This window comes from Hemicordylus capensis, chromosome 11 (genome assembly GCF_027244095.1).
Source record: "Hemicordylus capensis ecotype Gifberg chromosome 11, rHemCap1.1.pri, whole genome shotgun sequence".
Lineage (NCBI taxonomy): Eukaryota > Metazoa > Chordata > Lepidosauria > Squamata > Cordylidae > Hemicordylus > Hemicordylus capensis.
In genome coordinates, this window is record NC_069667.1 from 3,862,041 (window position 1) to 3,889,627 (window position 27,587).

A 27,587-nucleotide genomic window follows, 5' to 3' on the forward strand; every position below is an offset into this window, starting at 1 on the left:
TCCATCAATAGAGCTGCAGGGGACCTGCAGGCTTGATGGGCAGAGCAGTGTGAGGGGAGGGAGGGAGATTGGGGAGTGAGTTCTGCTTCTCTTCCCTCCCCAGCAAGAGGGCTGTTTGCTGCCAGAAACCTGACCACTGCATAAAATCTTGGTGGACCTCAGAAACCTGGATTCAGGTTGTTTCTCCACTGTTTGGTCCCAAGACATAAGAACATAAGAACAGCCCTGCTGGATCAGGCCCAAGAAGGCCCATCTAGTCCAGCATCCTGTTTCTCACAATGGCCCACCAGATGCTGCTGGAAGCCACAGACAGGAGTTGAGGGCGTGCCCTCTCTCCTGCCATTACTCCCTTGCAACTGGCTGCTCTGCTTGCTAGCCTCGGTTCCCCATCTGTGAAATGGGAATGACCGTCACCAAAGTAGAGAGATTGTACGTCTCCTCTCCCTAGTTTTCAGGGTTCTGTTGCTCCCCAACATGAGCAAGAATCAGAAGCCAGCATGAGGTGGAGGCCAGGACAGTGAAGAGGCCCTGCAGATAGGAGAAGGCTCAGTTCTTCCCTGTTCCTGTTAGGGTCTGTGGGACAAAGGAAACCACGTGCAGTTGGCACAGGTGAGGTGGGAGGTGCAGAATCTGCTCTCTCTAAAAAAAGTTGGGGCCAGGAAGGGAAGAAGGGAGTTTTAGCCCCACCCACCCCCAATATATTTTGAGTCCCCCCATCTGTTTCCCCCTGTTTAACTCCTATAGGGAAAAGAGGAAGTGCTGCAAGGAGGCACATTTCTCCCCCCCCCCCGCCAGACTGCTGACAATATAGAGGTTTTCTGTTCGCTCCCCTATGATGACGACAGACAAGCATAGGCTAGAAGCTAAAGAGCAGCGAGAACGGAGATGACTCTTGGGAGATCGTTTCCACCATGAAATGGCAGCTGATCTCTGTCTGCTGCACCACCCAGGAGACGAGAGCAGCCTTCTTCAGGCCTCCCAATGGTCCGTTCACAAAGGCTCACCTGGCTTCCAGTGCACTCCAGCGACTAACACGGTTACTCCCGGCCTCTTCCAGGATGCAGATTTTGGGGTTGGAATCTCCGTCGGCACACAGCGTAATGTTCAGCGGGATGTAGTCTTTCCCATCCTGCATATTTCATAACCAAGAAGGCAACAAGGGAACTCAGACTCGTTTTTCTTACTCGGCCTCAGATGTGAATGTGTTTTTAGGAGGCTGCCTGGGCCAGAAACTCTGCAGGGAATTGCGCTTTTCATCTCTCTGTCAAACAGCTGCAAACCTTTTGGCAACGCTGCTCCAGGAGGGAGGCTGAAGTTTTGTCCAGCACAGCTCTCTTTTGTGGAGCATGTCTAAGGCTTCCTAGTGAGCTCACGGTGAGGAGAGGAGAGCTGGTCTTGTGGTAGCAAGCAGGACTTGTCCCCATAGTTAAGCAGGGTCTGCCCTGGTTGCATATGAATGGGAGACTTGATGTGTGAGCACTGGAAGATCTTCCCCTCAGGGGATGGAGCCGCTCTGGGAAGAGCAGAAGGTTCCAAGTTCCCTCCCTGGCAGCATCTCCAAGAGAGGGCTGAGGGAGATTCCTGCCTGCAACCTTGGAGAAGCCGCTGCCAGTCTGTGTAGACTAAACTGAGCTAGATAGACCAAGGGTCTGACTCAGTATATGGCAGCTTCCTATGTTTCCTATGAGGTAAGATTAGAACTTGGATCTTCCCAGATCAAAGCGTTAGCTATGATCCTACATCAGCTCACGTCCCTTTTAATTGGGATGGTTTGCTCCACATCTTTACTGATCGCTCCTGCCTGTGCAGGCAGGTCGGTGAGGTCCCTCAAGGATCCACCATTCTCCTCCGGCTTGCAGAGGAGAGTGTTGAATTCTCTGTTGAATTCTGGGCAAGAAGCCTGCAGTGGAAGAGGGGGCTGTACCACTTTAGACAACAGACAGGGGGCACCAGTTTGGAATGTTTCCCCCGATGTGTTGCAGTGAGGAAATGGCTTGACCACCAAGCCAGAGGTTGCCAGTTCGAATCCCCAATGGTCTGTTTTACCAACTTACCCCAGTTTGGGAGAACTCTCCTGGGGGGAGGGCTTTTGTGATTCCACCTTGTCCTATTGTTGCCTGTGGGGCGTGATTGCTTGGTGGGGCTGAGGGCAAATGGGGCCGTGGGAGGGTGAGGCACAAGCATATGATATGGGTTGTTTCTAAGAACAGCCATCTTCATTTATTTTTAAATTAAGCCATTTTATTTATATCTACGTAAACTGCCTTGGAAGCCACCTAATGGTGCAGCAGGGAAATGACTTGACTAGCACGCCGGAGGTTGCTGGTTCAAATCCCCGCTGGTATGTCTCCCAGACTATGGGAAACATCTATATTGGGCAGCAGCGATATAGGAAGGTGCTGAAAGGCATCATCTCAAACTGCACAGGAGATGGCCATGGGAAACCCCTCCGGTATTCTACCAAAGACAGCCACAGGGCTCTGTGGGCGCCAGGAGTCGACACTGACTCAACGGCACACTTTACATTCAGAAACAAGCTGCGAGGAAAAATGGCACATCAGGGAGAGAGGTTGCAGCCCAACTTGGTTTTCCATTTGATGGGGAGCTGTGCTTGCAGGGGAGCATTCAAAAGAGAGACCCTTCCACCTGCAGTCTGAAGAGGTGTACCCAGGGGGTGGCACCACTGATCCGTGGATGCCTTGACCCAGAGCCTCGAGGGAGAGGCAGGCAAATTCTGAAGGGGGGGCATCAGAATTCGCCCGCCTCATTTTACTGCATGCCTACAGCAGGCCTGCGTCTCCCTCGAGGCTCTCGGTCAAGGCATCCACGGATCAGTGGTGCCACCACTGCCCAGGCTCTGTTGGTTTCCCTTCTGGCGGTTTTAGTTGCACACACAGAGCGGCCACAGAGCCACGCGCCGTGTTGCATCCAGACTCTTATGCAGGGAGAAATTATAGTTCACAGGTGTCCCAAGGACATGTGATGAGAGAGATGCATGACAGCCCTCTCTAACCGACTCTGTCAAAGAGTAAGTCTGTTTTTGCTACTGGGACAAGTAGCCCCTTTGGGTGGGGTGTTCCCTGGGGAAACGGCACAGGCAGAAAGAGTTAACCTCCCCAGATCATCACTCTCGACAGCTGCTATTTGGAAGAGGTGGAGATGCATTCAGGCTTCTCCATTGTGAAGGCATTTGTCCCCCAGGCTGCAGTCCTGCGCACACAGACCTGGAAGTGAGCCCCACCAAATACTCTCTTGCTTCTGAGTCAACATGCACAGGCGTGCTCTATATTGGGAAACTGGACAATAGTATCATTTCATTTCCTGCTTTTTGGTTACAATTAATGCTGCAAAATGCATAATCCACCCTAAAAAGCAAAGCATTCTCAGGAGCAGGTTCCAATAATGAGTAGAAACATTTCTCTCTTTTCTCCCAGAGAGCCCATTCTCCATTTTTCTTCTCTGAGCCTGGATTTAGTTGTCCTGTCCCTTGTCGTCAGACTTTCTTTCTTGTTCCCGCCGGCTATATTAAGAGTCCCACAAATTATACTTTTCTTTCTGCATGACAAACTAGGTCTCCTTCAACTGAGCTTCACTGATTTATTTGTTCACCAAGTGAAAAGGAGAGAGAAGAAAGCTTGGATCCTGCATGTTATGTAACTGATCTGTCCTAAGAGCAGAGAGAAAAAGTTGATTAAGCTATCGTGGAACAGGCAATTATATAATTGCCTCTGTGAGCCATAAAGCCTTTTATGTTAGAGTTCTTCAAAGCAACAATGAATTTAGAACATTGGATGCACGTATTCAAAGTAAGAGTACAAGAGAAAGAAGATATTCCCTTTCTGGATGTTGAAAACTAATTAAAACTATTTGTATGATAAAGAATTCTTGTCCCTCTAGGGGACAAAGTGAAGCTTTCAGAATGTTTGGAACATGACATTTCTGCATGTTGTGGATGGATAAAATTGGATTTGTGAAATATGACTCTCTTTGAGCAGGGAAGCTAGATTACTGCCACGCAAAGTTTGCCCTCCTGTGATATTACCTCTAATAAACTTGTATAACATAGCTGAGCTTTGCCTCTAAGCGCAGGTGCATGGAAAGAGTCTTTGCACGGAGTCATGGGCAGGGGCGGGGGTTAACCCTAAAACAGGGCAGATGCTCTTTACTCTACCTGTTGCACATTGGCCTGCAGCAGGTCTCCTAAACGCTCCACAAGTTCTGTGAAGGTGGGTCTTTCTGTCGGGACACCGTGCCAGCAATCCAACATGGTCTGATAGCTATGGGGAATAAAGGAGTGTGTTTTAATGTGAACCCATGTTCTTATTCTGTGATGTTCTTCTCCTGCTCCCCAATACTGGTTTTAAGCAGATAACAAGCATAAGCAGAGCCCCATTCACACAGTATATTCAGCACACGTGTATCTGATTGTAGAGCAGGGCTTCTCAAACTTGGGTTGCCAGATCTTGTTGGACTTCAACTCCCACAATCCCCTGGGGATTATGGGAGTTGAAGTCCAACAGTATCGGGGGACTCAAGTGTAGAATATATATGCATGTACCGTTATTTATACCTTATGTGGGACACAGGTACTTACTGCAGTACACTTCCTCTCTGTACCCTGCATTTGAGGGACTGTTAAAGTGAATGCAAATGCAGTCATTCATGCAAACCCATGTACATGCGGATAGACACCTGAAGGCATGTACAGCCTAACAGTGCTGGGCCTCTGCTGGATCAAGCCACGGATTCATCTAGTCCAGGGGTGGGCCATCTGAGCAGCTGTTGACTGCAACCTCCCTCCACCCCCAATTCTCAGCCACGGATTAATATGATCAAAATAGTGACAACACTCCCATGAAAGTGGGCTTAGAAGGGGTCTGGGCCCCCTTCCTTTTGTGGTGGCGCTTTAGAAGGCTGCCAGGATTTGGTTAGGATTGGAGTGGTCAGGGAGTGAGGGTCCTGGGTTTCATGAAGGATCCCCTTCTCACTTCCCCCCTCCTTCAAGCACTGCTGTGAGACTGTCAAAGACTAAGTCTCTGGTTGAACCGCCCAGAGTAATTAATTAAGAGAGTAAGATATAGCAAGAGCTGGGAGAGGGAACCCTCTTACATTTCTGGAGTAGAATATTCTGGCGATCTCATCCGTGTTCCTTCCTTGAGACGCTGGCAGAAGTCCTCATCAATCTGCACCCCTGGATATGGTGAGGCCCCTAGAGACAAACAGACACCCCAATGTCACTTCCATGACCCTAGGCTTTTTCATTCTCTCTTACAGAATTGGCTACAGAGGGAGCAGAAGCCACCGAGGTTGCATCTCTCTCTCTCTCTCTCTCTCTCTCTCAGCAGAGTGTAGTAGAGAATTCTCGCACCAGTATTGATCAGGAACATAGGAAGCTGTCATATACCGAGTCAGACCCTTGGTCTATCTTGCTCAGTATTGTCTTCACAGACTGGCAGCGGCTTCTCCAAAGTTACAGGCAGGAGTCTCTCTCAGCCCTATCTGGAGATGCTGCCAGGGAGGGGACTTGGAACCTTCTGCATGTGCTTCCCTGCAGAAGGTTCCAAGTTCCTTCCCTGGCATCTCCAGATAAGCAGATGCTTTTCCCAGAGAGGCTGCATCCCCTAAGGCGGATATCTTAGTCCTCACAAATGTAGTCTCCCATTCAAATGCAAACTAGGGTGGACCCTGCTTAGCAAAGGGCTTGCTACCACAAGACTAGCTCTCCTTCCTGGATCTGGATTGCCTCTTCAGTTCCGTGTGTAACTGCACCCACCATACTCATGGCCTGCAGGTGACAACCGAACTCGATGCGACATGGCAGGGACGTGGTTGGAATACCTGGCATATGTTTTCTGCTCCAGAAAGCAGCTTCCAGGCTCTGATTCTGAGCCAGGCAATGGCATAGGAGGAGGTCAGATTTCCCCCCCACCCACCCTAATCCACACCAAGTCCCCAATCCAATGCCCCCCCCCCAGCTTGTTGGAGTGGAAAGCTTATAGGCATGATTGCACCCATAGGTTTCCCCCTCTGCAGCTTTGGGGTAAAGGCAGCTGGGGTTTAATTCAGGGAACTGGCTTAGGGGGAAAAAGTATGTCTTAACCATGTTTGTCCTAACCATGGTTTCATGTGAGATCTGAACTTACAATTGGGTTTGATCTTGGTAAGTTCCAGCAGTTCTGTCCTCATAGGGCTCTTGCATAGAGGCAAGTCTAGACCATGGGAATAGGGGTGGGACCCAAACAAGCCATGATATGGCGAAACACCATGATTTATTGGGTGATCGTCTGTGGCACTGGTCCAGGCGAAATGTACCTAGCTAGCAAGACCAACCACTCTGGCCTTCTCTTTAGAAGCCCTGCAGCGGCTTTGCCTCGACTCATGATAGCTGAACTAATACGACAAGGAAACCAAAGCACACAAATAAATCACACTGACTAATACAACTGTCAGGGCAAGGCATGGATGCTTGCAGTGGAGCTGAGCACACTCTAATAGAGCTTAGTTTCCTTGAAGGAAGTACAATCCACTTCAGGACAGCAATGTTTTGAAGCCATGTGAATCTCTAAGAAAACTCAGCCTCAATATTATTTCACTTATGCTTTCATTCACCATGTGCCTGTAAATCTACTGGCTTGAGGTAGTACTCTGGAGACAAAATGAGAGTGAGCTTGTCCTCTGCTGGACCTAGTATCTTCTAGAAGATTGGTCACTTGCTTTTTAACTAACTAAGCGATTGCTTAAATGCAAAAAAAACCAAACCCCAAACAAACCCCAGCCCCCACTTCAAACCCTCAATTAGTCATATTTTGAAAAGGACTGTAAGATAACATACCACTTTAATAAAAGCTGTCACTCTGTGATTTAGCTGCCTATTTCATAGCTTTGCTCAGCCTGATCCCCACCCCCACCCCCAGCCAACCTAGACTTCTCGCAAAAGTTCATAACATGTTGATTCACTCTAACGCCATAATTTTTTGGTTTCTATGTTTCCCTAAGGGACTGCAGTATCTAACCCCTCTTTTCATAATCTGGCCTCCTTGAAGCCTGATGCAGAATTTGGAAGAACACGTAATCCGGTCTTAACATCAGGGATTTAATGGAATCTGAGTCTGAGTCCAGGTTTCGAGGAATCTCTATATACATGATGTCCTATAACATTCCTCCTTGATTTCCTGTTTTTGTCCAACTGGCATGCCAGTGCAGGCTGCAATGCAGAAACAAGGAGGGATGAAAGGGAAGGAACAAAAAATAACGTTTCCTATAAGCTGTTTGGATAACCCTGGGACAGATCACTTGAGCCATGAAATGCAAAAATATCCTTTCAGTTGATAAAGAAAAGTCCCAAAATAGTGCTTGCAGAAGCTGGGAGATCTCTTTTGAGTGCATTTATGTAATTTAAAATATGCATATGCTGTAAAAGACAAGATATAAAATAATGTATCTTTTGGGCTGTGCCCTCCTTTTCCCTTATGCTTCCCTCTTGGATACAAATCCCTTCCTCCAAACCATTGTCAGGAACATAGGAAGCTGCTATGTGCTGAATCAGCCCATAAGTCTATCTCACTCAGTATTGTCTACACAGACTGGCAGCAGCTTCTCCAAGGTTGCAGGCAGGAGTCTCTCTCAGTCCTATCTTGCCAGGGAAGGAACTTGGAACCTCCTGCTCTCCCAAGAGCGGCTCCATCCCCCTAAGGGGAATATCTTACAGTCCTCACATTTCTAGTCTCCCTTTCATAAGCAACCAGGGTAGACCCTGCTTAGCTAATGGGACAAGTCATGCTTGCTACCACAAGACCAGCTCTCTTCCCTAAGACCAGCTCTTAGGGAAGACTAGGGATGTGCACAAAACTGGTTTGCCTGGTTCAGTACAAATTTGAACCAGGTTCGAACCGAGAGGGGGAGGTTCGGTTTTTGGTTTTGCTCGAACCCCCCAGTTCAGTTTGAATTCAAACCGGTTCAAACCTCCCAAAGTGGGTGGGGTGGTAGTTGGCACCCATGTGTGGCTACCACCCAACCCCCAAAGCAATCAGACACTTGTATGATTTTTTTAACGAATTTTTGAAATTTATTTATTTCCCCCTCATAGGATATAATGGTACTTGAACCAGTCCATTATTCCCTATTGTGGAGCACCCATGGATGCCAACTACCACCCAAACCCCAAAGCAGTTGGACACTCTCCAGAAGCAAATAAGAGTGGATTTATGGTTTGTCATTGAAAATCTCATATGCTATCAGATAATCTACACTCAGAACACCTCAGAAACAACAAAACTCTGTACCCCATGAACCTAGCAACCCATGGGGGTTGTTGGCACCCTCATTGCACTACACCACCACTCACTCTGGGCAACCCCAGTGCCCTCCCCAAGTGCAGTTATGGGGCTGCTGAAACCTCCATTCTTCCCGATGGAGAAAAACCTTAAAGACGTGTAAACTTCAAAAATCAGCCCAATTCCTTTGCCCAGTTCCTTTGAAATAATTCTGGTAGCTTCCTTGCCCCCCTTGGGAACTACCACCCACCACATTCCACTCTAGGCCACCCCTTTCCCCACAACATGGAGCTATACATTTTCTGGAATCCTCATTATTCCCTATGAGGAATTCAATAATACTTTTAAAATTCACCAATAATGGAGGAGTGTCTGATTGCCTTGGGGTTTGGTGGGTTCGGTTCCCACCCCACTTTTGTGTCCCTATGTGCTTCACAATAGGGGATAATGGGCTGGTTCAAATCCCATTATACCCTATGAGAAAAATAATTAAAAATATTTCAAAAATTCATAAAAAATTGTAGAAGTGTCCAATTGCTTCGGGGTTTCGGTGGTAGTTGGCACCGATGGGTGCTCCACAATAGGGAATAATGTGAGAAATAATAATAATAAATCAAAAATTCATTTAAAAATCGCACAAGTGCTTTGGGGGTTGGGTAGCAGGCACCCATGGGTGCCAACTATCACCCCACCCACTTTGGGAGGTTCAAACCGGTTCAAATCGAACCGCCCCAGTTTGGTTCAAATTCGAACTGGCAACTCGAACCTAATGGCTGGTTCAGTTCAAATTCGAACCATCGAACCAAACTGGTTTGAATTTGAACCGGTTTGCAAATCCCTAGGGAAGACCAGAAGACTAAGACCAGCTCTTGGGCCAATTCTTCCCTAAGACCAGCTCTTCCCACAAGACCAGCTCTCTTCCCTAAGTGTTAACCATAGCTCAGTGTCAGCATCTACACCGATTTGTTAATGCATTGTTTTTAAGTATGTTTTAACTTGTATGTTATTGTTAACCGCCCAGAGATGAACGTTTGGGGCGGTGTACAAATTTGATTGATTGATTGATTGATTGATTGGGCTTGCAAACCCTTCTTCAGTGGGAACCTGATTAGAGTTGACCATGGATAGCAGATGTAATGCTCAACCATGGTTAAGGCCAAGGAAGGAAGGGACTTTGCCTGAGACCTGCGGCTCTATGTCGCACCATGCAGTGGACTGCAAAATGCATCCAGCATAACCTGGCACTTTAGTAATTCCATCTGCCATTCGCCACGAAGAGAACTGCTGGACCCATGCATTCAACAGCTGCAACTTGCCATGATTTGCAAGAAAGGTTTGTAGTAAAGGTTCGTTTTCCGATTCAACAATGGGTATCAGGGAACTGCAGCCAGAGAAAGTGATGCTTTTTATGGGTTGATATCTTTTCTGTTCTAAAGAACTAGTGAAGCCCCATAAAAGTGGAAGTTGTGGAAAGGAGCCAACACAGACCCCAGAGCAGAGACAAACAATCCTTTGTGTTCTGCTCTTAATGATCTATAAAACCTTTTTTAAAAAAATAAGTGGCTTCCCTGCTGACAGCTCCTCAATTAAATATTTATCGTGTGAGCTGCAGCTGGGGTGGTGCCAAACCGAGGACATGCCCGGTTGATCCTTATGAAAACATCTCTCTGGAAGGACAACTGGCTGTTGAACGGGTGCCACCAAGAGGAAAATGGGGCTTCTGATCCCATGGCCAGAATCAGGGTATCGGAAGTTGTGCCTTGGCCAGCACATTCCTCTGCTCAAGAACAATCCATTGTCTCCATTAAGCAGCTTGGTTTGGAGAAGAAGCCTCCCAACATGAAAACAATTCTTGCAGCTTGAACAGTCTGCCGGGAATTCGCAACCAATATTCACTTTTTCTTAAAGCTGCTCGGTAAGAGATCTGGATTTTGCCATTAAATCACTGTGTGTATGACTGTATTTCCAACGTGACTTTGGTTCCCAAATGAAGCCCTTCACCTCCAGGTTGTCCTGCCCATTCCTTGTACAGGTTCAAACAAGTGCTGTTGAGGTGTGATGAATGGGGGCTGTGTGTGCTGCAATGCAAGTGATGCTTTTTGGAGGAAGGAGAGGACTTGTGCAGCTGTGGTCTAAATCTGTGCTTTTTCAACTTCCTGCTCCTTTCAGTGAACACTTTTCATATCCACACTCAGAGCATTTGGCAGGAGGCCATCGCTGTGCCCAAAACCTTCATGCAGGAGCGGCAGAGGAACCCACCACTCTCCCCTCTGCCAAGGTAAGCCTCATCAGGAACCCTGGGAGGAGCCCACCCAAGTGAGAGGACAGTTTGCTGACTGATTGATTAAGTGCCGCCAAGTTGGTGTAGACTCTTAGCAACCACATAGATAGATTCTCTCCAGGATGATCTGTCTTCAACTTGGCCTTTCAGGTCTCTCACTGCTGCATCAATTGCTGTCATAATCAAGTCCATCCACCTTGCTGCTGGTCGTCCTCTTTTTCTCTTGCCTTCAACTTTTTCCAGCATTATGGACTTCTCAAGGGAGCTGGATCTTCTCACAATGTGTCTGAAGTATGATGGTTTGAGCCTGGTCCTTTGTGCCTCAAGTGAAAATTCTGGATTGATTTGTTCTATGAACCATTTGTTTGTTTTCCTGGCTGTCCATGGTCTCCTCAAAAGTCTTCTCCAACACCAAAGTTCAAAAGCGTCAATACTTTTTCTATCTTGCTTCTGCAAGGTCCAGCTTTCGCATCCATAGAGTGTCACGGGAAAAACCATTGTCCAGACGATTCTAATCTTTGTAGGTGTAGACATGTCATGGCATCTAAATATCCTTTCTAAGGCCTTCATTGCAACTCTACCGAGTGCTAGTCTGTGGTGTATTTCCTGGCTGCTGGATCCTTTACTGTTGATGGTCAATCCTAAAAGGCAGAAGCTCTCCACCACATCAAGGTCTTCATCATCAATTCTGAGGCTGGTTGCTGTGCCCATTGTCATTTGGCCCGCCCTGGGCCAAATTGGGAGGGGCGGTATAAAAATGCAATAAATAATAATAAAGTAGTTGAGTCTTCTTTACATTTAGTCATTGTCCCTTTTTCTCACTGTGCTCCTTGACTTTCATTACTAGAGCTTGCAGATCATCTGCATTCTCAGCTATCAGAGTGGTGTGATCAGCGTAGCACAGGTTATTGATGTTTCTTCCTCCAGCTTTAAAATCATGCTGATCTTCTTCCAATCCAGCTTCTCTCAGTATATGTCCAGCATTTACGTTGAACATATAAAGAGAAAGTATACAGCCTGTTCTTACTCCTTTGCCGATCTGGAACCAGTCTGTTTCACCATGTTCTGTTTAGACTGTAGCTTCCTGTTCTGTGTATAGGTTTCTCATGAGAACAATGATATGTTCTGGGATGCTCATTTTCCTAACGATATTCCACCGTTTGCTGAGGGCCCCCTTAAACCTGGAGCTTTCTCTGCTCTATGTCCACTCCTTGTGTTTATTAGGTACAGGTGTAGGAGCACATAGAGGCTCAAGGGCATAGTTTATGAAGATATCATCCACCCCAATTGCAGATGGTGGACATGTGAATGTTTGAGGCTGAAATGGGCTAACTTGTGCAGGTGGTAATTATCAATTAAGATTATAGTGAAAGGAAAGGAGGCAGTTCATACTAGAACAACTTGTTGCTTAACATCCAGACTGATGACTAATTTGGATGGACTAAAGTGCTTGAGCAGTTGAGTCTAAGACAGCAATTAAAAAAAAACCTTTGCAGGCTAAGAGACACACTGGGCAGAACTGATTGTTGAGATTCTGTGATCTGCCTTGGTTATCTTTTAGTTTCCAGGGTCCTGGACCTAAATACTTTGAGGGCCACCTTCTCCCCGTGTGCTTTCTCTTATGCTCTAGTAATCATCTGTGGCCCTCTTCTGGGTCACAGAACCCAGCATCCTAAACATGTGGATGTTTAACAGGGCTTTTTCGGTGGTGACTCTATTCTCAGCCCTCCTCTCAGAAGCCCTTCTCTTCATTCCTTTTGGCATTTGGTCAAAACATGACTTTCTCATTCTGCCTTTTGTGGGTGATGCTATAGAGTTTAGTTTCTTGGCTGCCGATTTCCCTGTCTTTGGGCTTTGTTAGTTTTGGGCAGAGATTCATTTATTGCATGTGTTTTATCTAATTGGTAATGTTGTTAGTTTTTGATATTACTTCCACCACTCCAACACCAATCTATAGTACTTGGATTGTGTTTCACTATGGTTAGCAAGAAAAACAGGGTGTTCAAATGAAGGAAAACTAACGGAGGTATGGAGATCTGGCACCTGATCTTCCGCCTCTTGTCATTTTGGTAAAAAGCAACAGTGAGTGGCAAGTGTTTGAATTGGAAACATGGCGGGGGGCGGGGGAGGGAGGGAGGGAGGGTTAATCCTTCTCCCTGTGCCATATTTCCTGGTGAATATACTCTTCACAATGGAAGATGCCATTTGTCCCATATGGGAGGTGGTGTTTTTTTTGGGGGGGGGGGTTGTGTCTGGCAAGAATGGCAGGGGCAAAAAGGCTTAATCCCCCACCCATCCCATGGCCCCGATCCAAATCCCAGCCTTCAGCTGCTTTTAACCAAAATATAAGAAGGTTGTCTTATCTTTCTGGCCCTAAATCTGTTTGCTTTCAGTGCAAAAGACACTGGCTGACATCCAGACTGAATTACTCCTGAGTAGCCCTATTGAAATTAAATAGTTCTTTAGAGGAACTCCTGAGTAGCACTTCTGAATAATTTAGTCTAGATGCCAGCCATGGTTTTCACTGCTCTTTTTAACTATGTGAGCTGGCTCAGAAGCATGCATCTTGAAGGCAGCAAGAGCATTCTTAACAGAATGTTAAACACATACAATAAAAGGCACTCCTTTGAAAATCTAAAAACATGAACTTTTGTATGAAGCTCTCTTATATTGAGTCAGGCCACTGGACGATTGAGGCTTCCTTTGAGAAGCAGTTGCTTGCTTCCTTTGAGCAACAGGTTTCAGGAGGGCAGGGGTTCTCCAATGTATGTCCCCAGGTGATGCTGGACTTCAACATCCATAGCTACATGGCCAGCCATTGTGGCTCGGGATGATGGGAGTTGTAGTCCAACAAGATCTGCCTACCTTGGGGAACCCAAGTTTAAGAATCTCAGTAGGGAGGAAGAGAGTCTTTTACATCATAGTTAGCCTTGCAACCAGAGATTTCAGGACTGAACCAAGGCATTGCCCTGCCGGTGAGCTATGGCGGCCACTCCCCAAATCTATCTTTCTGACTTAGCACTGCACATAGAAATGAACCAAGGACTCATTCCTTCTGAATGGGCCAGTCAGGGTGGGTGGGGGGGGGGGACACACACCTTCTACCTGTCCCGTGCCAAAAAAAATAAGAAAAGTCTGCCAATGATTCCTGTGCTTCCACTATGGAGGCTTCAGCCAACATGTGGTCTTGTGGGTGTTTTATTTTTCGGAGGTTCAGCATTTTGGGAGGAATTGTTTCAGGACCAAGGAATGGCACCACAAATATTAGCCTCTGTGCTGAAATCTGCCCCCTCCCTTGTTGTTGAAGGAATTCTGCTGCCAGCAGAGGAGAGCGGTGGAATCCGCAGCGAGCAACCTTTTGCTCTGTGTGGTCTCTGAGCTGAACCCGCTCAGCCTGTGGGGAAAATATCATTTGACAGGAAGATTTTCTGCTCCGTCAAAACGGCTTTAATCCAGAGCGGCCACGGTTAGCGTTTGCCACAAGATCTCCTGGTTTCAATTGTTACAAATGTCAACTCCAGCTTTAAAAACATTCATTAGAGGCCAAGATGTCAATCAGTTTCATCAGTGTCTATCTGCAAGCAACCGCTGGCTTAAGCGGAATCCCTCCCGATTTCCATTTTATAGGAGTGCAACCAATGCTCAGAATTTTCTTTGGCTGAAACCAACAGACAGATTGGCTAAACTATCCATTCACTTTGGTTTGTATATCAAATCAAATTTATTTCAGTCTACTGACCATAAAAAAAATACTTAGATTGAACACCACAGTCCGTTCAGCAATCCGATCCTGCTCCATATGTCCATCATGGGTGGCACGGTCTACTCTGGCCGGCAGCAGCTCTCCAAGGCGTCAGGCAGAGGCTCCTTACAGCCCTGCCCCCTGGAGATGCTGCCAGGGACTGAACCTGGGACCTTCTGCACGCATAGCAAAAGCTCGGCCACTGTACCAAGGAGCCTCCAGAGAAAGACTTGGTCACGTAGGAGTATCGGAAGCTGCCTTATGCAGAGGCAGAAACAGTGCACTATCTACTTCAGTATTGTCCACACTGACTGGCAGCAGTACTTCAGGGCTTCAGACAAAGGTCTTTCTCAGCCCTACTTGGAGATACTGCCAGAGATTCAACCCAGGACCTTTCGGAGGCAAAGCAGGGGCTCTGCTACTGAGCTGCAACCTCATCAGCTTTTGCTGCACATCTTATTCACCTGTCCATCTACCATTCCATCCCACATTTCCTCCAAAGATCTCCAGGCAGCTTACACAAGGCTTCTCCCATTCTGTCCTCACAACAACCCTTTGAGGTAGGTTAGGCTTTGGATCCAGTCATCTCGGGTCCAGGTCCAACACTCTCCACCCCACACTCCCTCCCGTCCACTTTTTCTGCCAAGACCTACCACCGTAGGTGGATGGGGTGATGTCACAGCAAGACATATTTGTCCAAAGCCCCACCCACAACTGGCTGCAGTGACATCACAGCAAGGTGGGTGGGTCCACAGCCTCAGCCATTCTTCCAAGCATTGGAGCAGCAGTTGCCTGCTTATTTAACGAACTACATCCAACTGAGTGTTGATCAATTTCCTAATCACCAGCCACAAGCAACTCGCTCTCATTCTTCATAAGAACAGCCCTGCTGGATCAGGCCCAAGGCCTGTTTAATCCAGCACCCCGTTTCACACAGTGACCCACCAGATGCCTCTCTCCTGCTCTTGCTCCCCTGCAACTGGTATTCAGAGGCATCGTGCCTTTGCACAGCGATGCAATAAAAGCAAAATGCAGCCTTACCTAGAGAAAATATTTCCCAGAGCAACACACCGAAAGACCAGACATCACTCTGAGTTGTGTAGATTTTGTCAAAAATAGCTTCTGGAGCCATCCATTTCAGCGGAAGCCTAGCCTATGAAATGGAGAGAGAGAGAGAGAGAGTCAAAAGACGACTGATGGGAAGGATACACAGCCATTACACAGCACACAACCCACCCTGTCCCAATGGATGAGGGTAGGCGACGTCATTATAGGTGCCCCTACATGGAGCCATGGTCAGGATCCGAGCGGCCGGCCCCTTGCACTTACATCGCCCTTCCGCACGTAGTCGGGGTCCTTGTAAATGTCTCTGGCCAGTCCAAAGTCACAGATCTTGACCACGTTGTTTTCAGACAAAAGGATGTTCCTGGCCGCCAGATCCCTGTGGATGCACTGAAACAGAAAGCAGGAGAAAGCCAAAGAGAATGCATTTGAGTAACCAGAGCAAGGAATCGCTTCCTAAAAGGTGAGCGGGGGGGGGCATGCATCACAAACTGCCCCCTCCTGCACACACTTCTATGAGGAGGGGCTCCCCATGGAGACTGCACTTCTCCAGCCTTCAGCCCCACACGCTGCCAACCAGCTCAGTACAGCGCTGTGCACCCATCTGTACCTCCCACAGATGTGCCCAGAGGCTGCCTTGTCTCCAGACCCCCGCTCCCCTTTAAATGGCTTGTTTTGTTATTCTAAGAATTTACATCCCAGCTTTCCTCGTAAAATGCGCCCCAGGCAGCACACAAATCAGTCTCAAAAATACAAAGGCAGTGTTGAAGTAATGGAAACCACTCCTTTGTGAGAGGTTTCCAAACAGAGGCTGGGCAGCCCCCTGTCAGGGGTGCTGCCGCAATTTCCTGTGTGTGGGGAGGTGGGGGTGGGGGGCTGGACCAGATGACCTCTAAGGTCCCTTCCAGCTCAGCATTCCATTATGCCAGATAAAGTGCAATGCACACAAACAAAACAAGACAGGAGCATAAAGTCAAGCCAGTGGTGGAATAAAATATCGAAAAGCAAAATAAAAAAATCTCCATGAATAACTTTAGTCAGGGCTGGCAACCCCATGACACGCCTCGCTCATGCCAAAGGCCCAGTACAAATCCCCCTCTCCCCCATTGCTCCTTTTGCCGGGGGGGGGGCGTGAAGGGAACTCCACTGTCCCACTTAGTTTGGCCCTGGATGACTCCACTCGGGAGCGGCTCGCCTGAAGGAGTCGGCGCCGTGCTGCCTGCACAGTTAACCACGCAGCTCTACCTGAGGAATGACCGGCTTACAGGCATCACAGGTCAGGGGAGAGAGGAGCAAATGGAGCTCCGGGGAGGAGAGGCAGCCGCACCTCCTTTGGAGCCCCCGCCTGCCCCCCCAGCTCCTCAGGACAAGCTGCCCCCGACTGCACTGGACCGACTCTGCCAACCAGGGAGGAGCGGCAGGACTTACTTTCCTTGATGCCAGGAACTCCATGCCTTTGGCCACCTGGAAACTGTAGCAGATCAGGTCTTCCAAGGTCAGGGGCCGCTTGTAGAGGTCTTCCGTGTCTGGAAGAGAGCAAGCAACATCGGAGCAACGCAGGAGAATGGCAGAGAGAGCTCTGCAACCACCACTAGGTTGCGCTGTTTGTTTTACTTCCGAGGAGCCACGTGGGGCTGCTGATTTGATCATGGAATCAGTGCCAGAGGAGGGGGCCAATACCCCCCCACACACACACACAACCATGCTGCAGGTCTTGTCTAGGTACCCAACACTTCCTTCCCTGAAGCTACAAGATGTGGTGGAGGCCCTGTGGCTCTTCTTAGATGGCTTTTCAAAAAGGGTGAGATGGATTCATGGAAGAGTAAAGCTCTAATAGTGGGGATTCCCTGTGATAGCTAAACAGGACCTCCATTTTCAGAAGCAGTCTATCTCTGAGTAACCGATGCCTGGTCATCACCTTTGTGACCTGCTTGTGAGCTTCCCAGAGGCCCCCCGGCTGATCCCTGCTTGAGACGGAAGGCAGGATCGGATTGAACTGGGACACATCCAGGAAGGCAGCTGTTCCATAGGAAGCAACTCGATGCCGAGTGAGGCCATTGGCCCATCTAGCTCAGACCAATACGTTGCATTTGTTATGTGCATTGCGTTCGCTTCAGCTGAGTTGGAAGACCTACAGTAGAAGACAGCCTGGAACAGCCACTCTCTCACTGGAGCGGCGTGAGGGGTCTTGACTGGTGGGACTGGGAAGCTGCCTTCCGGTTTTTGGACGCTGTCAGAAAGATGCTGCCCGGGTCCTCACTCCTCCTATTCGGCACGTGCACCAAAGGAGCGAGGAGGCGAGCCCAGGCCTTCCAGGGAAGCAGATCCCTTCATCACTGCTGCCACCCAGAGAGAGACCAGGAAGGGAGTGGGCGCTGGCCGTGGTGGGTCAGAGGCTGGCAGCGAGGTCTCCAGGGCCCTCCCAGTTTTCCCGATCATCCTGACCCCTGATGCCGACCCTGAGTGTACTCTCTGTTTTCAGAGCTGAGTCCCCGCGGCCCCCACAATTTCAGAAGAGCAGCAAAGAGAGTCCAGGTGCAACTTCAAAACGGGAAGAGCACAAGTTGCCACCACAGTTCCCTGGACAAGAGAATGCCAGATGTTGTTGCCTGCAGCTCCCACCCTCCCCAGCCAGAAGCCACTGCAGCTGGGGATGCTGGGAGTTGTAGTCAGCAACATCCGGGAATCCTCGTTACAGGGAACCCTGGTCCCCACTTTGAGAACCCAGTCTGTAAACATACAGGAACAAGCAAGCAAGCTTCCAATGCAGCTGGAACACGGAATGACCGGAAGGGGTCCTCTACCTTCCTCTTCCTCTTCTGAGTCTGTGTAACTCTTATCTTCAATGAATCCCGAGCTTGCTGAGCTTCCTGTGCTGGCCACGCTCTCCAGGCGCCTCTTGATCAGCTCCGTCAGATCGCTGAGAGACTCCTCGAGCCTTTTCTCGGCAGGGTCAGAGGTGTCCTGTGGCTGAAAAAAGGACACAAAGGGGCCCATCAGTGTGCGTGCGTGCGTGACATTTCCCAACATCCCATCACATGCCCACACAGGGGCAGGCTGACTGGGAGGAGCTACTTGGGGGATGCGTTGCTTTGGCCCAGAAAAGGTCTCAGGCCCTCCAAACAAACATTTCTGGGGCTTGGGGTTCTAGTAAAAAGCAGAGTGGACCCCACAAGCTCACCCCTGCCCTAGCATGACCGAGAAAGGCAAAGCAAGGTCGGGCTATGCCAATAGGAGCAAGCTCAGTCCTTAATGGCTGTGGTCGGCAGGGAGCCAGGTTAGGTGCTTCGTAGAATCGTAGAGCTGGAGCGGGCTTTGGAAGTCTTCTGTTCCAACTCTCTAAATCATAAGAACAGCCCTGCTGGATCAGGCCCAAGGCCCATCTTGTCCAGTATCCTCTTTCCCTCAGTGACCCACCAGATGCCTCTGGGAAGCCCACAGGCAAGAGGTGAGAGCATGCCGGAGGGCTGTGGGCCACCTCCAGCCTCAAAGGTAGGATGCCTCTGAGTATCAGTTGCAGGGGAGACACGGCAGGAGAGAAGGCATGCCCCCCTCAGCTCTTGCCTGCGGGCTTCTCAGAGGCATATGGTGGGCCACTCTGTGAAACAGGATTCTGGACTAGATGGGCCTCCTTGGGCCTGATCCAGCAGGGCTGTTCTTATGCCCTCTCTCCTGCTGTTGCTCCCCTGCAACTGGAATTGAGAGGCATCGTGCCTCTGAGGCTGGAGGTGGCCTGTAGCCACCAGACTAGTAGCCGTTGATAGACCTGTCCACCATGAATCTGTCTAAGCCCCTTTTAAAGCCATCCAAACTGGTGGCCGTCACCACATCCTATGGCAAAGAATTCCATAGATTAATTATGCGCTGTGTGAAAAAGTCCTTCCTTCCATCAGTCCTAAATTTCCAGGTCATCAGAGTCATGGGATGGCCACTGGTTCTAGTATTGTGAGCGAGGGAAGAAAATTTCTCTCTGTCCACTCCATGCGTAATTTTGTGCACCTCTATCATGTCCCCCCATAGTCGCTCCATATCCTCAGAGTACGCTGCCTCTGGATCATAACCCTCCTCAACAGCATCTCCAAAAGGACTCTTCTGCTTTCTCCCATGCCAGTGAATGTTGCAGAGCACTCCTATTGGGGTGGGTGGGTTTGCACTTGTTTCTTACAGTGAAAACATAAACTCATCCTCCATCTGTAACAGTGGAGAGGCCTGACTGAAAGTGAGTGTTTGTTTAGATGCACATCCTTCACAGAACTTTCAGAAAAAGTTCACAAACAATAACAAAACAAACAAACTCTTGCAAAACTGCTGTAGCGATTGGGGGCAGATGGGGTGTTAGCCAGCTCAGTAGGTGCCTTCTCCAACCAGCTTCTCCCAACACGTATGTTTGCAGAGAAGTGGAGTTGCTCTCAGATCCTCTGTGCCACTCTCTGAAAATGATTATCTGCCTTCACTCAAACTGTGGCCTTCCCTCTTTTACTTGACATTTGGTGCTGAGAGACAGACAAAACAGAATTTATCTCAACCTAATCCTTTTTGATAGGCAACAAAAGCTACTTGGAAATGGTGCTTGTAGGGACAGTCTGTTCCCTCGCCCCAAGGCCAGTTACCTTGCATGCAATGAAGTCTCCTCGTTTCCCTCTTAAGTAATTTGAGAGATTTCCATACTTGCAGTATTCTACTATGACCATCAGAGGACCTGCAAAAAAAGGATTGACACAAGCTTATACAATGTGGATACAGAAATGCCGTAGAAAAAATCTCTAGGTAAATGTCCCAGCTGCACACCTGGTGGAAAATGGGAGAGGTGAGAGGCCTGAGGATTCAAGGTCAAACCGAGAGCCGGTGGCAGGGAGAGTGAGCTGGAAACAGAGCCTGCTCTCAGTCAAATTTTCTGCTTCACTGACCAGCACTAGCTCTCATTTGATTATGGGCTGCTGCAGACGTAATGCTGGCCGGCCGCTAACAACTCTTAGCAAGCTGGGAGCCAGCCACATAAAAGTGGGCCCTCCCCACAGCGCCTCCCCTTCCTGGAACAAATCCCTCTCTGCCTCCTTAACTATGGTTATTGGTTGGCACTAGCGTTAGTCCAGGTCAAAGCTAACCAGTGTTTCCTTGAACCTAGAACCAGATCTCATGGCAGGAAGTTGGCTTATGCTCTTGGGTTAACGCAAGTCCTGGTGAGGCTCAACCCATAAAGGACGGCTCAGAGCAGGGGACATTTGCTTCAGGGAAGGGCTGTCGCCTAGTGATGGAGTCCCAGCTTTGTTGGCAGAAGGTCCCAATTTCAGTCCCTGGTGTCTCCAGGCAGGTCTGGGTAAGCCCCCGTCTGAAACCCTGGAGAGCTGCAGCTGGTTAGTGCAGGCAACTCTCTGAGCTAGATGGACTCAGAAGGAGGCAGCGGCATATGTCCGTACGAGGGAGGCTGCACATGTGGGTTGTTCTTAAATCTGAGCTTATCCCTCATCTCCTCCAGGGTTTCAGATGGAGCCAGGGACATCCCTGAAATGTAAAGCACCACCCTCCTCACATCGAGGATCATGGCCTTGCCTTATTTATTTAATTTATTTATTTCTTCAATTTCTATACTGCCCTTCTAAAAATGGCTCAAGGCGGTTTACGAAGAGAAACAACAAATAAATAAGAAGGATCCCTGTCCCCAAAGGGCTCACAATCTAAAAAGCAACATCAGATAGACACCAGCAACAGTCACTGGAGGTCCCGTGCTGGGGGTGGATAGGGCCAGTTACTCTCTCCCTGCTAAATAAAGAGAATCACCACGTTAAAAGGTGCCTCTTTGTCAAGTTAGCAGGGCCCCCCATTTCCTGAAGCCTCTTTTTTTTTACTGCATATCAAACTGACCAATTTCCTTAAAAAAAAGAGGAGGCAGAAGAGGAAGAAGAAGAAGAAGAACAGGAGGATATGTGAATAGAATCTCAGAATGCCTCTGGTTTTAGAACAGCTGCAACTCCAAACACACTAAGCAATATTTATCATGCCAGCATAGATTGCTATGGGGGGTGGGGGAGAGGGGGTGGCAGGGAAGCTGTGTGCTTGCTGGCACTCTGGGGAGCACCCTAGCTACGTCTGCTTAACTTATGGCTCCCAAACCTCTTCTTCCAGCCCCCTTAGCTACTGTTTTTAGAAGGCTAGGGGGGCATGATATGGCTTAGCTGGGGGGATTAGTTGGGGGTCGCTGATTTCATTAAGGGCTCCAGTGCTCCTCCTAACAGGGATTCCCAGATGTTGTCAACTCCCAGAATCCCCAGCTGCAACGGCTTTTGTTTGGGGACTATGGGAGTTGTACTCAACATCATCTGTCAGAGCGGACACTAAAGGCTCCCTACCTGTTTCCCCATAGTCTGAGCACTAGTCTGCCCCTCATTTAGAGACGTATCTTCTCATTCCTTTTGCTTTGCACACTGCTTTGAAAATGTTTGTTGAAATGTGAAACAAAAAGAACAGTAACCATCTAACTTAAGAGACCTAAAGGGGTCAGGACCGGGATATTGCTGTCTCCTCCTGCATGAACCTGGTCATTCGTTGTGGTCAGTAGGAGAGGACTCTGCGTGTCCCTCGGCCAGGTGAAGTGCGGAGGGTGGAGACGTGCAAGAGAGCCTTTTCAAGCGCCCTGCCCAGACTCTGGCATCCATTGGCCAGGGAGATCAGCTAGCTGCTTCCTTCAGTGCATTCAGTCGATCAGCAAATACAGTGTTTGCTGCTCAGTGGATGTCCACTTTCTGGGACTGCTGCTCTTTTTCAACAACTGGGCTGGTTTTTACATTGCTGCTACTGCCTCGGCCGCCATTTTGTGCCATGATTGTTCTTTTGCACAGTTTGTTGTGAACGGCACCGAGGGCTCCATTTGGGTGGAAGATGCCAGATGCCAGCGAGTTAATAAACAAACATTTCCTGGCAAGACAAAATAGGGACCAAGTTTTGCAGGGAGTGGAACAGTGAGGAGTGGGGCTCTTTGATGTCTGTCACTGACAATTCTCTGTTAGTGGCCACAATGGCATTGGATTGTACCTCGGTCTTTGATCTTAACTTAATTTCCCCTTTTCAATAGAGAGGCACAATTGCCCACACTCTATTTCATGCTTTTCTCATCTCTTTGAGCCTCTGCTTTCTCCAGTCTCTGCCATTTGGTCTGCATTGTATCATACAGGTGCCTTCCGTACATTTTTTACACCTGTATCTGAAATCCCAGGAGTTGCAAAAATACTTGCTCTCCAAATCCTCGACACATGCCAGTTTGTCCTGCCTCTTTACTGCGAGAGCAAACGAGGTGTCGTTCAGTCAGCTATGATTGCTGTTGGTGTCCCAAGAATTGGGCCTCCGTTTCAGGCAGGCAAGGGAGACCTTTTGTGTGACAGCAAAAGTTGGAAGATAATCGGAGGCAGCATCATTTCAAAGCCATCAGCCTGCACTTTGTAGCTGACGTATACATTTATAAAAGAAAAATCAGCAAGGAAAATATCTTGGAAGTGTAATAGCAGAAGGTAAATGGATAGTCCGGACGCAACAAGCTGTTATTAGCCATCCCAAGCAATCAGCCTTTCATGTCTGGAAGCCTTTGTCCACCCAAGAAAGCTTCCGTCTCATCCCTGCTTTTTGTGATTTTCAAGGGCGGGGGGAAGCATTGTGAGACTTGGCAAGCTGTACACTTGTGTATGCTGACAGTGCCTGGCTGTCCTGCAGTGGGGTCACCAAGGAAATGTTCTTCTGGGCTTAGAATATTATTTGGCAAGGAGGGGAGAAATCTGAGGCTGCATTCAAGCCCCCATGAAAGCTTCTGGGAGCTTTCTGCCTCCCCGGGCTTCATTGGTGCCCCCTCCCCCTTGTCCCACCTGCAAAGCCTTGGTAGGCTTGCCAACTTGCCCAAAGAGCCTGGTTTCCGAGGGCAATTATAGTGGTGGCTCAGCAAATCACCCTTCAAAGCTCGAAGTTGTGACATGCCACCCATGTGAGCCAGTGGATGTGTGAGATTTGGGGTCAGGTGACGAAGCAGGTGAACTTGGTAATATAGCAAGGCCTATTCCACTAAATGTGGTGAGAAGGGGCACAACATTCTAATGCATTATGGAGATGACCCTTAGGGGGACCTACAAGCTATCCCTGCAAACTGGGCAGAGAGGCATCTGTTCAACTAGCAGCTTGCTTATACTCAGCAGGGGGAGAGCCATTGTTCCTCTTCAGCCCAGCCCAGTATCTCTCCAGTGGCTGCTGCTGCTGCTGTCTCCCTTGGGTTTCTGGTTAGACTGCGAGCCCTTTGGGACTGGGAACTATCTTCCCCTCCCTTTTGCAATGGAAATGGCTTTAAGAGCATGTTTGTTGAAAAAGTATTACATGGATTATATAGGCTCTACTTCTGCCCTCAGTTTTCACAGTGCAGGCCCTTCCAGTCTGTGCTCAGTGATCATGGGGGATGACCTCAGAGGAGGCCCAGGGCATTCCAGCACCTACAAGCCAGGACATTAGGCAGAAGGAGCTAGCAGAATCCTTGACTGTTCCACTTCAGACTACCGGTGGGGGAAATGCATTCCTGACTATATATAGGCACCTCCCTGCTTGTAGAAAGCAAGCAGATTAGCATATCAGGGAGCCCTTTCTCCCTAGTTGACCACATACAGGGATTAAAAAACAAAAACACCTGGGAGAATGCCCTGAAAGGGGGGGGGGAATTACCTGCCCCTGCAGTCCAAAGTGGTAGACCAGAATTCTATCTCCTCGTTCTGTGTAATGCACAGAATGACTTTAGCTAGGAATTCATGCCTAGGGAGAAGCAGTTGATTGCTGGGTGGTAGAAGGTTCCAGGCCCAATCAGTGGCATCTCCAGTTAAAATAATCTGCTGGGAGATGAAGGGAAAGAGCCCCCGCTGAGGCTCTGGAGGGCTGCTGCCAGTTCAAAGCAGGCAGTCCTGGGCTAGGTAGACCTAGTAGTTTATACATCCTTTGTGGCAACTTAAGAGAACACCTTCTTCGTTATGAACCCTGCCGCCTATTAAAATCTTCAGGGGACGTTCGTCTGCCACCAGCTTATTGGTGGCGACTCACAAGAGCCTTCTCTGTGGTTGCCCCAGGACTGTGGAACGCAATTCCTGCTGAGATGAGAGATGCTCCATCCCTGTTGGCTTTTAGGAAACCACTAAAGACACATCTCTGTCTTCAGCCAAGTTTTTTTTTTAGCTATTTGGCAGTTTCAATGGGTATTGTGATTTGATCTTTTTATATGTTTTAATGGTTCAAACTTCTTGGTTTGTATTACTACTGTAAATCGCCTAGAGACTTCGGTAGGTGGGCGGTATAAAAATATGTTAAACCGATCAATAAACTTGCCGTGAGCTCCGTCTTAATTCACAACAAGGGCTCTCACAAGCAGCAGGCGCTCGGGTGCTCACCTCCGGGCTTGGTGCAAGCTCCCAGCAGGTTGACCACGTTCAGGTGATGCCCGATATGGATGAGGATCTTCAGCTCCGACATCAGGGCCTTGCACTCATTGGTCGTTGCACACTCTGCTTGAGATCAACAGGAGAAAGCCATCTTTACACAACAGGGATATCGCCCGCAGCATGGGAAAGAAGATCCTGTTTACATGTGAGAAGGAAGCAAAGCACCGCCGCCTCTGGGAAGAAAGGAGCAGCACCCACCCAGGCAGGAATCCTTGCAAACAACCTTCTCATCAGATAAGGAAGGTCTTCCACCCCGACGTCCTGCCTGGACAACCCCAAGCCCAGGCCAGCAGGGCAGTGCAAGGGTTGAATGGCCCTGCAGTAACCCCGGCGAGAGGCGGAAAGAGCGCCAGGCAATGTCAGCGCCCTGCCTGGTGTGCCGACAAGGGAGTTGAAGGCCCTTCGGATGTGACCCTGGCGGTGGGGGAACTGCTGCCAGGCCACGGCTTCCCTCATGGCTGGGATAACGTGAGCAGCAGCCCCAGAGCCTGCCCAGACACCTCGCCATGCCAGGGGACTCCCAGTTCCTGGTGGCTGGAGGAGAGATCATGTGGGCTCTTCCCTTGTAGCCCGGGGTGGTCTTCATTGCCGTGGTGGCTCATTTGGGGTCCTGTGTGAACGGGACTAAAGAGTTCCCCAACACCACCACTCAATGAGCAGACTTCTGAACTCCTTGCAGCTAGTGTCATGAGATGAGGCTGTATGCGCCCAACGACCAAACTAAGTGTTGGGGGCTTCTGTGCTTGATTCCGCCAATATAAAAACAGTATGTGGGGCCAGTCTTCCCTCTAAAAGGGATCCCCAGATGTTGTTGGCGACAACTCCCAGAATCCCCAAGTAAAAGCCATTCTAGCTGGGGATTCTGGGAGTTGTCGTCGACAACATCTGGGGATCCCTGTCAGAGGGAACACTGTGTGGGGCCCAAACTGGGCTGCCCTCCTCCCACAAGGCTGCTGTTTTGCCCAGGGGGAAAGCACCCCTTGGAACAAAAGGGGCTTTTCAGCTGCAGCAAATAGCATCCCTAGGATGCCAGATTGGAATCGGGACCCCACGGCTGTGGCCCCAGTTCGGATCACTCTCCCGCCTTATGTTAGAAAAACCAAGCAGGCTGGACCCGGCCAGGCACCTCTCCCACGCACGAGACAGCCGGCCGCTCTTAGACACAGGCCTGGGTTGGAACACGCTCCCGCTCCTGCTGCAGACCTGGCAAGAGGGAAAGGGCTGCCCATATGGACTGCCCAGGCAGTGCCTGACTCACAAACACCCTCTGGATTCTGAGGAAAGACGTCGGTTGCAGCTCCTTTCTCAGAGATGTTTCCAGAAAAACCCACCTGAATGGTGGCCCACCGTGGGAAGTTTCCCCCATTTGGTCTGTGAGGAGAACTCCCAGAGCATGGAGGACTCCATGGGTGACCTGGCCCTGTGAAGGGGGGCCTCTAGACCCAGCACAGAGAGCCTAGTCTATTTGGCTCTTGAAGGGGATGGCAGGGCGGCCTTAAAAGGTACCTAGGAGAGGAGACAGGGATGTGCTAGGACTGAGGACGAGACTCGGCATGGTGAAGCCAAGGAGGCACTCAGCGCACAGAGCATCAAGGCTCAGCAACGGGGTTGCCCAGCCTGGAGTCATCAGGAATTTGGCAGCCTCCTCCCGCTGCCTCTTGAGAGCAGCCCTGGATATGGTGAAAAGGAGGGGGGCGAGCGGGCAGCGGCAGGTTGTGTGCGTCTCCAGAAGAGCTCCGGTCAGAGTCCGCAACCCCCCTCAGCAGTAGAGAACGTCAGGTCAGCCACTTGCACAGCTAGGCCGACAGATTGACAATGCCCCCAATGAAATGGCTCCAAGCAATGAAGACAATGAGATATTTATTCATCCGGTGCCCGCAGAGGCCCGCTCTGTAAATGTCATTTGGAAATGCCATATGGCCCAAGTCTCTGTGCTGGCTAAGAGCTGCATCCTTTCCTTTTCCTCACGACGAGCCCCCTGCCCTTGTGTGGCTGCTGCAGAAGAACTCCCTTGCAGGCCCTTGGGCTGCTTTCCGTCTGGAAGGGCCAGGATCAAAGCCTTCCACACTGTTTATCGGATGGCCTTACTCAGATGCCGTTGCTCTGTCCCCCTCCTCACCTCGGGGCCGTCGCTTCCATCTCTGCAGGCACAGGAGGCCCAATCAGTGGCAGAGGCATCGTGCTGCCCGAAGTGGAGCCCCTCTCCCCCCCCCGCCCTTCCTCGCTATTAAAACTGCAACCCCCTCCTTTCTTTCATTTGCTGCTGCATCATCAGCCCTTCCCTTATAGCTGCTTAGGGAAGCAGACGTGAACTTGGGGGTTTGCATTTGGCTGTCTTTCTATTGCACAGGCAAGGATACTAAGCAAATGGATTCGTAGGGGTCTGACCAAGACCCCCAGGTCTGCTGTCCTGCCCCCTCCATTCTGCTCTCAGTGGGGCACCCAGCTAATGGCATCAGTTAGTCCCGTCCACTGTTGTCTGGGTCCAATGAATTTGGATCTAGGGCTGGACCTGCACCTGACGAAGGACACGGGGCTGCCACCGAAAATGGCAGCCCTGTGTCGCACTCCGGCTTCCCTTCCTAAGGCAGAGTCGTTGAACTCCAGGCATCGCCCCACCGTGGCTTCATGCTTGCACTGCACAGAATTCAAGGCCTGCTGCCGCCCACTCCCACGGAGCATGCTGGAGTGTGGAGGTCCTCTTCTGGGGTCTTCCTGCAGGTGCTCCCCTCTCCCGGGAGAAGGGGCAGGGCAGTCCGGGAAGGAGCCTTCTCCGC

At 49.6% G+C, this 27,587-nt stretch overlaps 2 protein-coding genes across 8 annotated transcripts in view; one reads left to right on the plus strand and one right to left on the minus strand.

Annotated features, from left to right (window-relative positions):
* Window positions 1-27,587, plus strand: part of LOC128335362 (uncharacterized) — a 161,333-nt gene that overhangs the window by 83,104 nt on the left and 50,642 nt on the right. The window contains exon 4 of one of the 2 annotated variants that reach the window (XM_053273438.1): window positions 10,443-10,551. The exons of the other annotated variant lie outside the window; for it this stretch is intronic. Within the exon in view, the coding sequence (XP_053129413.1) occupies window positions 10,443-10,551 (109 nt within the window). The remainder of the gene's footprint in view (window positions 1-10,442; window positions 10,552-27,587) is intronic. 2 annotated transcript variants of the gene reach the window in all.
* The window catches only part of LOC128335359 (vascular endothelial growth factor receptor kdr-like), a 207,074-nt gene that overhangs the window by 16,361 nt on the left and 163,126 nt on the right, over window positions 1-27,587 (minus strand). For 4 of the 6 annotated variants that reach the window (XM_053273429.1, XM_053273431.1, XM_053273432.1 and 1 more), the window contains exons 19-27: window positions 24,760-24,876; window positions 19,969-20,057; window positions 18,163-18,328; window positions 16,787-16,884; window positions 15,626-15,748; window positions 15,338-15,449; window positions 5,110-5,209; window positions 4,172-4,277; window positions 1,005-1,129 (exon numbers count right to left, since the gene is read on the minus strand). In XM_053273429.1, coding sequence (XP_053129404.1) covers window positions 1,005-1,129; window positions 4,172-4,277; window positions 5,110-5,209; window positions 15,338-15,449; window positions 15,626-15,748; window positions 16,787-16,884; window positions 18,163-18,328; window positions 19,969-20,057; window positions 24,760-24,876 — 1,036 coding nt within the window. Of the gene's footprint in view, window positions 1-1,004; window positions 1,130-3,628; window positions 3,668-4,171; window positions 4,278-5,109; window positions 5,210-15,337; window positions 15,450-15,625; window positions 15,749-16,786; window positions 16,885-18,162; window positions 18,329-19,968; window positions 20,058-24,759; window positions 24,877-27,587 lie in introns of those variants that run through there. The other 2 variants (XM_053273428.1, XM_053273433.1) reach the window with 2 other exon arrangements.